Below are 12,590 nucleotides of genomic sequence, written 5' to 3'. Positions count from 1 at the left end.
CTTGCCACAACCACATAGCTTGAACTTTGAAGCCTAGCATAATGGTTATGTCTGTTTTAGGTAGGAGGGCTTCTTTAAGCCTCTGGAAACCAGAAGAAATTATTAACCTTGTTCCTGAGACTCTTAAATTAGCCAACCCAAGTAATGCATTAAATAGTTATCTAGTACTCTGATTTTTAGCCCTAGAAATGGAAGTGGACCCATTAGAGTAAGGGACTCATCAGAATCCCCTCAAATATTTGTATTTGTCATTTCCTGTGGCAAGATGAGCAGGAAGAAAGAGAAGCTAACACTTACTGGCATGGCTAGGCATAATGAACTTTACCACAACCTTCAACATAACTAGCATCCAAATCTGTGGATTGGAAAACTGAGACTCATGTTAAGTAACTTGCCCAAAGTCACACCTATAATAAAGGATAAAGCCAGGTTTTGAAATCATATATCAGGCTCCAAAGCCCATGATCTTTCCAACACTGTGATTTCCCAGACTGTCTAGTCACAGGAATCATCTAAGGTGCCTGTTTAAAAAATGAAATACTGAGCCATGGGGCTTCTGGAACTTCTGATTCATTTTTGGTTTGGGGTTAGGCCAGGTAATGTATCATGAATGGGAATCTTAGGTGATTCTGATCATCAGACAGGTATGGGAAATACTACAAACTCCACAAGTACTAAGAAGTAGGGTACAAAGGTATTAGGAAGGGAGGGATAGGGCTGTCTGGGAGTAGACAGAGGCACTTAAAAAGAAAAGTTGATATTTTAATAATTTTCAATGCTTTCAAAATAAGGACAGTAAAATTGGATTGTGGAAATTATAAAATTGCTTTAGGTTCCTTAACCTGCACAGAAAAAACTATGTTTTCTTTTCTTTTTATTAGTATTTCTCTTTCATGTGACAACATTTGTGCAGTCCTTTCTTTGGCGTTATTCTTGCTTACACTTGCGTACAAAGGCACCACTGAAGGATATAGATAAAACTATTTTGGACGCAGAAGAGAAAGAAGTAATTAGAAATAACATAAGAAGAGCTTTAAATACAGAATCAGTAATATCCTCAGGTGTAAAAATTTCACAAAATCTTAAAATAACTTTAATCCTTAAAGTCACAGGATTATAACATTTCCAAGCTGGAAGAGCTTTTAGGTATCCACATATTTTATGCATGAGGAAAGCCACAACTCAGAGAGGCTTAAGGGCTTGCCCACAGTTAGGGGTAGACTTTCAAATCCATCCTGGCCAAGGTTCCACCAAACTCTTATGGCTTGCAAATAAATACCAGAAAATAGTGACTTTTCCAAGTTCATGCTGCTTTTTAGAAATAAATTTGGTGACAAATTATGTTTATTGTATCTTCTCTACTTTATTTATCTAATATAGTTTCTTCCTTTTTTGATTGTCCTATTGAGAATATAAATATATTCAAAGGAATCTCTTAGGAGATGATGCAGTTTGAAATATAATCATTGATCAGTGATGTTAGACAAATGAACCATTACCTCCTTAGAATAGTGTATTCAACAAATGGCCAATTTCAGAATATGTGTTAAGGAAGAACTCTAATCTTTTCCACTTATTATAAAATGTTATTTTATAAATAGAGAAAAATGAACATAACTAGATGCCTAAATGTGAATTCTACCAGTAATATATGACAGCATTTATATGTAGTAGTATAAGTTTTGGATTCAGACTTGGGTTCAGTTATCTACAAACTTAATAGTTCTGTGATCTTTAACAGGTTATTAAATCTCAACCTAACTTTTTCCCTTTACTATACATAATAACATACCTCTCATGGCTTACTAATGATTAGTTGAGATTAAATGAGAGAATATGTGTAACATAACTAATACTATACTTTGAACAAAATAAGAATTGCATAAATGATATCTGTTATTAGTATTTCCTTGAACCAGTATTTATTTAGAAGAATATTAATTTTTGAATGAGGGCTTTAGTTTATTGCTTTATTCAATTTTTTATCATAATCAGAAGATATGATCTGTGCAATTTCTGCTTTTAAGAATTTTGGGTTTTATGGTCTAGAACACGGTTAGTCTTTTTTAAAAATTTATCTTTATTGTTGATAGTATTACAGATGTCCCCTATGTTGTTGTTTTTTTTCCATTGACCCTATTGTCTGTGTCCATGAGCTATGCATATATGCATGTAAGTTTTCTGGTTAATCTCCCTCCACCCACCTCCCCACTCAATTAGTCTTTATAATTTTTCATAGATACTTGAAAATAACCTATATTCTTTGTACATTATAAAATTCATTATCTACTTATTCTCATAAATTACGTCATATGGTTGGTCTTTATTTTGTGCATTATGCTAATTGACATTAGTGTGCTAAAATTCCTCCTATTTTGTTTCCATTTATTTCATGTGATAGTCCCCAAAATATCTTTTATTTTATGTTGTTAAGTTAGCCTGTGATTAAATGTTCAATACTATTTTGCATTTATTATTTTAATGATATGTTTGAAAAAAATAACACATGCTAATTATAGAAAATCTGAAAAATAGAGAAGCAAACACAGAAGGAAATGAGCATCTTTATTGTTACTATGAAATATCATTATTAAAAGATTTAAATGTGATTAAGAATAGGGGTTTTAGAATCCGATTTGGGTTTGAAATTAGGCTCTGCTTATTAACCTTAGGCAGGATATTAGGTTTTTTCATTTATTGTAATATTTATTGAGCACCTACAATCTGTCAGGCATTTTGCTAGGGATTGAGGACACAGTGCTTAAAAAGATTAACATACCCATCTTGGCTTAATTTTTTCAGTTGTAAATTAGTGATAATGCCTCATAGTTGTCAGAAGCATCAAAGATGATCTATAGGACTTAGCACTTACCTGGTGCATGATAATTCCTTAGTAAATGGTAGTGGTTATTATTACTACATATATTAAGTACTAATTATATTTTTAGTCCAAATTAAATGACCTTTCTTATTGGCTTAAGGTTTTTGCCCTCCCAATTTATTTTTGGCCTTAATCTTACAAATACTTGCTTTCTTTTTCTTTATGTTTTTCTATGCTTATCTGTTTTGTTTGGGTTTCTCTTTAAAGTAGTAAGTGATTATGTGGATGTTTAAGTTTTTGTTATCAGGCATTTTAAACACATGCCACAGTAAAGAGAATAAGTATAATGAACCACCATATTCCCATTACCCAGCCTCAAGAATTATCACCGCCCTCTCCACATACTCTTTCTTCCCCTCTCTGGCTCCAGTGGATTATTTTGAAGCTAATCCTAGATACATCGTCAGATGTAAATATTTACATCTGTATTTCTGAAAATATAAAGACTTTTAAAAACATAATTACCATATCATCATCGGTCATAAAAACATCAGTAATTCTGTAATCTCATTAAATACACAGTAAGACCCTTAATTTTCACTAGATACTTCACACTTTACATTTCTTACATTATTTTGGAATGATCTCATTCATCTTATTGTAAGTTTTTTTATTGTGTTTGGGGTTTTTTTATTTTTGTCATATGGATTGTTTGTTAAGGAGGTTATGAAATAGTGATGAAAGAGTTATGGAACTGGAAAGACCTGGGTTTGAATCTTCTGTCATTCACTAATTAACTTTGCTGAGCCTTTGTTTCTCATCTGTAAAACAGGGATAATTATGCCTACCTCGTGATCTTAGGGTTGAATGTAATGCCTGTGTAAAATACTATTCACAGTCTGCCAGTTACTATCTTCTAGTGATTTGGACTGCAATAAGTAAATAAAATTCTTGGTTATTGTATGTTTTTTTAAAAACATTGCAAATTTTATATTTACTAGCTAATTACTAAAAATAGTGGTTTTAAAATATCCTTTTAGGACAGAAAATTTAGAATCTCTGTTTCTCCCTTCTTCCACTAACTGTTATTTTGAGTTCACATTAATTTAGCCTGACATTATAGATCTTACCTTTAACTTTCTAAAGTTTTATATTGTTTATATACTTATATCAATTTTTCCTTCATTTTTGACCCTTTTTTTAAGTGGGCTTAACTTTTCCACCCAGTTATTTCTAGATATTAAGTTGGCGTCAGTATACTTCAGCATTTCTTTCCTACTTCAATATTCTTGAATTCTTATTTTGACTCTCTTTCAATAGTCTAGGACACGCCTTTGAACAATTTATGAAAAAAGGTACTACCAGAATGGTGACATTTATAAGGCTTTGCAAACCTAAGAATAATTTCCTGTGGCATTTGTACATGAAAAACTAGGACAAGGTATAAAATTCTTAGATCATAATTTTTCCCTTTCAACTCTGTGTCAATACTTCATTGTCTTCTGGCATTTTATTGTTGCAGGGGAAAACTCTGAGGTCAATCTGGTTTTAGTTCCTTTGAAAATAACCTATTTTTTTCTGCTTGTATGCTTATAGGATTATATCTTTATCCTTGAAATTTAAAAACATTTGCCAGGACATGTCTTGGTGTTGATGATCTCTGTTGAACCTTCTCAGTCTCCAGTCTCAGGTATTTTTTTTCGGAACTGGAAAGTTTTCTTATACTTTTGATTGATTAAACTGCTCTGTTTTTTCTTTAGGAACATTTGTATTCATAGATTATTTCTATGTCTGTCCTCCATAATTTTTAAATATTTTCTTTCATTTTCTTTTTCATGTACTCAAGTGTGTCCTCCGTGGCATGGATTCCGTTTTCTGCAGTGTCAATTCTAATACTTGCTATTCACAATGCAGATTTAATTTTGGCTATCGTGTTTTCTTTTCTTCTTATCTCAACATACTCTTGTTTCATAAGCAGAATTCCCCTTAGGGGTACACTCTAAAAAACATGAGGTGGATTCAGGCCTAAAATGTATCTATTTTCTAAGGCCAAAACCACAGGACCAGAAAGGAAAGAAAAAACTTCTTAAAATGAAGATATAACCAGAGGTCATTCCTATCCTTGTCTAGAAAATAGAACAGTCTTGACTACTAGCAGGTCTTTAGTTGCTGGAGGAATAGCAAAGCAGGTATAAGGGCACCTTATCTAGAATAAATGGATTTTTCTAATTACATTGATTGTTTTATATCTTTAAAAAATAAAATATAATAAATGCATATACTTTTGAAAATACAGTACAAAGAAGAAATCCTATGACCCAGGTAACTACTGATAAGATTTTACATATACTTTGCTACTTACATGCACACATATTGGGAGGGGGTGCAAAATTGGGGTCATACTACATAGTTTTGTATCCCTTTTAATTTAATATATTGCAAACATATCTTTGCATCATTAATTTTCCTTTGAGGCCCTGATTTTAACCATTGCATAGTATTCCTACATATGAATAGATGTATTATGATTTATTTTACCAGTCCCGTTGGTCATTTAGATTGTTTTCTATTTTTCAGTATAATGAGTATGATGACTATCACTGTACATTAAGTCTTTATGCACATCTCTGATATTTCCTTAGGATAAATGAGGAGCTGATTCTTAATCCTGTCACATTGGTAAGGATTATATACCTTCCTTATTAAGACTATAAAATGCTTGTTTCTTGTTGTTTCATTGTGATTGCATAGATTCTTTGGATTCTGAACAATTTTATCATATCTTAACTGAAGTTTGAGAGAGGTTTCTAATGCCTCATCCTCAGCACCTTCATGGAACTCCTGTTACACACTTTGGGCAGGAAAACCATCACTGATATCATGAGCTTGGAAGGCAAATATACTTTGAAGGTGGTTAAAAAAAAAAGTATGGTCCATGCTCATTCCTACAACCTGGGTCTCCACTAGGGCTCTGGACCCTTTCTTTTCTTCTTCCCTCCCTCTTATTTAAGGCTGTTGTTCTCTGAGGAATTCTTTTTTCCCAATGTTCATATGTAACATTCCATTTTTAGGTAGGAAAATGTCAGTACATGGTGTATGTCCTACTAAGTTAAAGTTAGCATGTACTGGGACAGATAATTTTTTTAGTCTCAGTATATTTGTATATGATGATCTCCTGCTAACTCAAAGCATTTTTTAAAATTTATTTTACATTTTCTTCAAAGGTGTCAAACAGTAGCCTGGAAATATACATTATTATAACATGCCATTACAACAAAATCTGTTTAGTAGGGCTACTTAAAGTGAATTTTTTTAAACTGTAAAATGTTCTTATTTTAAACATTTCTGAATTTTCCTTTAAATACTTGGGAATATCCTAGAAGTCCTAAAACCTTGATTCAGAATGACTGATTTGAATTGTTCAGCCTCTTTAATTTAAACCAGGAAGATGATCTTAAGTGATAATTTTATACCATAACATTAGAAGTTATTTTGAAAATAATTCCTACTGAAACTCAAGCTGACAGTCTCCTTTATCTGATTTGTTCTGATGAGACCCATAGTGTATGTTATCTGATTTTTTACTTTTACACATTTCAGACTAACAGAGTAAAGCGTGATTAGAATTTTCTAACCTTTTCCAGTATTTCACATAATATTTGCATATGTACAATCTGCCAAGCTTTGCAGTTTTTTGGCTGGAAGGCATTATGGTGGGATGAGAGAGGATAAATACATTTGCCTCTCTTTTAAACTATTTTTTGTCTGCTCTCATTCTTTAGCCACATTGTATAAAAATATACCATGCATATGAATGATCTCTTCCACCCTGCTTGATAGGAATTTGGCTGTAATAAGTGGTGAAACAGGTATCTTCAACACTCTCTTGTAGTTGTTCACTGAATTGCATTTCGAAGTTAACTATAGAAATATAAGTGTTTCACAGTCAATTGAGGCAAAAGAGGGAACAGGAAGTAGCATTTACTGAGCTTCTACTGTCCCTTGGTGGATCCTTTTAATTACAGTATTACTGTGAGGTGGATATTATATGCATCTTACAGATGAAGAAACTGAGGCTCAAAATGTAAGTAACTTACCCAAGGTCAGATAACTATAGCAGTAAGTGACAGGATGGGGTTTAAATAATGGTACTAGCCAGATTCAGACCACCTGTTTTCTCTGTTTCTTTGAATTAGAGGAATAAGTTTTCTAGTTTAATAGATGCTCTTTCTTGAACTTTTGGAACTATAGGAATTGCAATATTGAGTCTGACTGATGGTCCATGTAATCTAATCTTTAATGAAGCCAAGAGTCATTTTTCAAAAAGGAAACTTCTTAGCTGCAGAAGTAACTGTGCATTTATAACAGATAACCTTTGAATCCTTGTTTTGATGAAATGATACCAAACATTTGTTGAAGTAAAAATCCATTTTTGGTAGATCTTTGTAAAGATACTGCACTGCTATTAGCCTCCATATTTTCTTGCTTTAAAAATTAAATTGTTCAAAATTTTAATCTTTGCTAAACTTAGAAAGGAGGTAGATGTTTTTGCAAAAAGTAGAGCATAAAATCCCTTTAGATCAAGTTTAACTCAATGTTTTTTTCTTGGATTGCTTTGTTAGTGTATTAGTGTTAATTAGCTGAGTAAGGAGTTAAGAAAAGAAAATATATTGTAAAATTTATGGATCACATGAAGCTGAAAATAGTAAAGAGGCTGATAACCAGATTCGGAATCTAATCTATAGAGGCTAGCCATAGATCAGAACTGGAAAAAGATGAAACAAAAATTTAAAATAAGATTTTATTCATGAGACTATGAGTAACAAGTACAAAATAGAGAATACAGGACTTAGTTGTAATGTAAATAAAGAAGACAAGTGGGGAAGAAAGGGGTCCTAATATAAGGTGACAAGAGAAGATTTATTTGACTTTGGGTAGTGGGCGCACGGTGCATTATACAGATCTTGTAACATAGAAACCCACACCTGAAACCTGTATGTTTCATGTTGACCAATGTCACCCCAATCTATACTAATAAAAGGGTAACATGCTAATTAGACCGGACATCCTTCCTGACAAAGCCACGGTGGCAGGGGCCAAGGCAGAGGCAGTTAGGGGCAATCAGGCCAGCAGGGGAGGGTAGTTAGGGGCGATCAGGCTGGCAGGCAGAGGTGGTTAGGGGCAATCAGGCCAGCAGGCAGGTGAGTGGTTAGGAGCCAGCAGTCCCGGATTGCGAGAGGGATGTCCGACTGCCGGTTTAGGCCCAATCCCTGTGGGACATCCCCTGATGGGTCCCGGATTGGAGAGGGTGCAGGCCGGGCTGAGGGACCCCCCCCTCCCATGCACAAATTTCGTGCACTGGGCCTCTAGTCAATTTAATAAATAAAAAAAGAAGACAAGGATTTATCAACAGATAACTTAGTATGACTCAGCAATGTTTTGTGGCCATTCCAAAAACATTGCATGTGAGAATTGCATTAATATTAAGGTTATTTAAGACAGCAAAGAAGATATGCCCTTTACAGTGATCATATCAAGGTTGGAATGTTCACTGCATGCAATTCTGTATACCACTCTTTAAGAGGAATTGGATGCATGCTCAGAAAGAAGATGGTCTCATCTGTGTAAAAGGAATGTTTGAAGGAATTGAGCTATCTAGAAAAGAACAGCCTTGGGGTGGTTTATAGTTACAGCTGTAGATTTACTTCCTATGACTTTTCAGATATGGTGCAGGCAAGTTAGCCATCATATATTAGTAATCCTCTTAAAGGGAATTTGTTGCTGAGGAAAGTTACTATGTAATGAATTTTATCTAGCAACCAAAGCTTTTTCTCAGATGGTGTAGTAGGCTGCCTGGTAAAGTAGTACATTCTTGTCTTGATAGTGTTCAAATATAGATGAGAATGGGATAGAAAAAACCAAAGCATATGATGTATATTTGGAACAGAAGACTTTCAAGATCCCTTACAAATCCTAAACTTCTCTTTATTCTAAGATCAAAAGGACTTTATGGAGTATTATTTTATCCTCAATAATCTACCTCACCTTAATAGTTATTTGCATTGGTATAGATAGCTCTTTATAGACTGCTTTCTTATGAGTTAACTCAGTTTTGAGCCTAACAATGACCCACTGGGTAGACAGGGCAAGCATCCTCATTTTGAACAGATAAAGTAACAGGATAGGAGAAAATTTCAGTTGCCCCCAAAAAGCTTATAAGTAAGTGGCAGACCTAGGAATTTACACCTGGTCCACCAATTCCAAGTTTAATGTTGTTTCTGCTATACCAGTTTGCCTTAAAAGTAAGTTATAAGTTGTGATTCTTGTTTTGCATACATGAAAGTCGCAAGGAGCAGATGGTTCTCAAATTATAATCCCATGGAAAATATAAGTGTAGCTTTAGTTAGACCTGGGTTCTAAAAGCCTAATATTAGGAGAGATGTTGAGCAGATTATTATAGAAAAAGAACTCTGTACAATTAATGAAAAAGTCTAGTTTGGGTTACTAGATGAATAATGATAACATTCACTAAGATACCAAACACAGGAGAAGTAGCAGATTGGTGGGCCACAGAGGGGGTGATTGAATTTAATTTTGGACAGAATTAAAATAGCTAAAATTGATTGTTTACTAAATGCCAGGCACAGTGCTTAGGGTTTTATATCATTTATCTCATTTAGTCTTCAGAATTCTCTGAAGATAAGACTTTTTAATCTTTACTTTCCAAATGAAGAAACTAAAGCTTAGATAGTTTAAATCATATATCTAATGCTTCATAATTAGTGCAAGAACAGAAATCTGATCTAGGTTTCTGACTCCAAAGCCAGTGTTCTTTTAAGATCTAGTTTTAATTTTATCTGGGATGCCCAAATAAAAATAATCAGTGTTCAGTTGAATATATGGTTGTGGCTTTTAGGAGAAAGATGTATCATGGAGTTGAGTCTTTACCATAGAAATGGGCCTCTGAAAGTGTCTTAGGAAAATAAAGATCTTATACCTGCCTCCCCTTTTCTGCATTTTGGCACCATTTCTGTGCTTTGTAATATTGTATAGGCATTTCCTAATATAGGAACATATTCTGTGAGTGTTTTAAAATGTAAGATACCCTTTTTATGGGTTAGTAGAACTGTGAGATCCTCTAGGATGGATCTCTATGATGGAGGGCATGTTTGTTAACCTTTCATCTCCAGCTTGGTGCCTAGAACATAGCAAGAATAAAATGAAATGGATGGATGGATGGATGGATGGATGGATGGATGGATGGATGGATGAATAGGGATGGGGACAATAGAGAAAGGAATTCAAATTCAGAGCAGCTGCCTCATGAGGAGTATAGAGTAGTGGGTGGGTTACCTTTTATTTTCTAGTTGATAGTGCTCCAAAGATGGTTAGCTTAGATTCTTGTCCATTTGCTGAATTAACAAGTGGTCAAGGGAATTTACACCTTTTTCCAGTGAGGGAACTGGAGAAGACACTATATGTTCCTGACTCTGGTTTTGTTTTATTTTGTTTTAAATTACACAAATTATACATATTCATTGTAGAAACATTAGAAAATTCAAACAAGCAAAAACAAACAATTTAAATTGTCTAAAATTCTACCACCCAGAGATAGTCATTGTTAACATTTTGATGTATATCCTTCCAGAGTTTTTCCCATAGAAATATATACATTGAAACATGTATATATTTATTTAAAATGGGATCATTACAATCCATATTGTTTTGTAAACTGCTTTTTCACTTATTACATGTGACTGTCTTTTCATGTCAATAAATTTACATCTTTATCATCATTTTTAATGACTGCATAGTATTCCATAATGTGGATGTACCAAATATATTTAACTAGTTCTCTATTGTTAGGAATTTAGATTTCCAATTGGGAGTTCTTTTTGGAAAAAGTTATGGTGAGCATTCTTGTATGTACATCTAAGCACACTTGTCCATTGTTTTTAAAAAAAAGTCAAAATGATGGGCTGTTTTTAATACAGACTTATATTGCCTTCCTGAAAGGTTGAGCTGATTTACACTTTCTCTAGCAATATATCCTGAGTGCTCTTTCCCCCATATTAGTGCTAGTGGTTTTTTTCTGTAAATCGTTACCAATTTGAAAGGCAGAGGTATCTTTTGGTTAAATGCATTTCCTTGATTAGTATTAAGGCTGAACTCTTTTTTCCCTTATTGGTCTTTTCTGTTGAGGTTCATCATTTTTTCTTACAGGTTTGTAAAACAAAGCTCTTTATGTATTGAGGATACCAACCCTTTGTCATATGTTGCTTTTAATTTTTTGTAATCAATTTGTCTTTTAACTTTTTTGTGTCTAGTAGAAGTTTTTTTCTTTATTACTTTCATCCTACTTACCCGATAAGTATTATTCACCTGTATTTTCTTCTAATACTTGTATAGTTTTCTTTTTGACATGTTTTAAAATTTATCTTTATTGTTGAAAGTATTACAGATGTCCCATTTTTCCCCATTGACCCCCTCCACCCTGCACCCATCCCCCCAGGCCTTCACCACACTATTGTCTGTGTCCATGGGTTAGGCATATATGCATATAAGTTCTTTGGTTAATCTCTTCCCACCCACCCAGCCACCCCCACCTTCCCTCAAAGATTTGACAGCACTGTTGAATTTTTTTTAACATTTACATGTTTAATCCATCTGGAATCTATTTTGATATAGAGATCTAGCTTAATTTTCCCCTGAAATAATTAATCAGTTGCCCTGATTAATTATCAATGGAGTTGGAATTTAGAATGTTTTTCCCATAGAAAGTGTTGTAAATGAAGTTTGATGAGGTTTGAATAAGATCATTTGTAATGCATTTAACTATTAAAATAAATTCAAGAGCTCACCTGGAAAGGTAATTATCATTTATTATATCATTTCCATTGAAAAATGTTTTTATAGTTGAGAATAAACAATTTACATGTTAACTTTTGAAGCACAGCCCTGTTGCAAATTGGCAACTGCTTACTTATATAGTTGTTCTGTACTTCATTAGAACCCTTTAGGGGTAAAAATATTCCTATGTGATTTTGTTTTGTCTGCCTTCATTTAACTTTAACTGATGTAAGATCTGCTTTGGTAACTTTCTACTTGCTGTGCTTTTCACAGAATGGACAGCAAATTATGGATGAACCTATGGGAGAGGAAGAGATTAATCCACAAACTGTAAGTAAAATTTTACATAATAAGGGATATAGATAAATCAAGTACCAAAAAATTTAAGTATTCATACTTTTAAACTGAGCAAAATAATGATTTTATGGTATTAGAAAATTGTTGATTCTTTCACATGAATTTTACCAAAATTCATTCTTGAATATGCCAGTGACATTTAGAAACTGATTTTAAAAGAATGAAAAAAAATTGCTCTCATATTATTCAAAGTTTTCATTAGTACTTTAAAGATTATTTTTTAAACCAAATCATAGATTTATTGGAGAGTAGTAAATAGATTGTCTCTCCATGCAAGGTAACCATTGTTACAGCTCAGTTATTATTTTCTTTTGGTTCTGTACATAAGACAATTATTGCTGATATTTATAAAATACATATATTCTGCAATTCATTTTCATTTAATATCTTAAACATCTTTTATGACAAAAATGTAGATGTACATATTTTAAATGGTTACATAACACTGTTTTATGCATGTCCTATACTTAATGTAATTTTCCCCTATTTATTTTTGGGAACTTGTGTTTTAGTAGGATAGCTATAATAATAAAAGCATAATATGCTAATTAGACCAGATGTC

At 33.2% G+C, this 12,590-nt stretch overlaps 1 protein-coding gene across 6 annotated transcripts in view; it reads left to right on the top strand.

Annotated features, from left to right (window-relative positions):
* Positions 1-4,141: 4,141 nt before the first annotated feature.
* RPS6KA3 (ribosomal protein S6 kinase, 90kDa, polypeptide 3) overlaps positions 4,142-12,590 on the top strand; it is an 87,966-nt gene continuing 79,517 nt past the window's right edge. For 2 of the 6 annotated variants that reach the window (XM_014543472.1, XM_005870963.2), the window contains exon 1: positions 11,945-12,001. In XM_014543472.1, the coding sequence (XP_014398958.1) occupies positions 11,960-12,001 (42 nt within the window). In that variant the 5' untranslated portion in view covers positions 11,945-11,959. Of the gene's footprint in view, positions 4,263-4,417; positions 4,512-5,398; positions 5,501-10,686; positions 10,732-11,944; positions 12,002-12,590 lie in introns of those variants that run through there. The other 4 variants (XM_005870961.2, XM_014543470.1, XM_005870962.2 and 1 more) reach the window with 4 other exon arrangements.

Source organism: Myotis brandtii, unplaced genomic scaffold, assembly GCF_000412655.1.
Source record: "Myotis brandtii unplaced genomic scaffold, ASM41265v1 scaffold326, whole genome shotgun sequence".
NCBI classification, from domain to species: Eukaryota; Metazoa; Chordata; class Mammalia; order Chiroptera; family Vespertilionidae; genus Myotis; species Myotis brandtii.
Note: the sequence above shows the minus strand (reverse complement) of the source record. Positions and strands in the feature narration are given on the sequence as shown.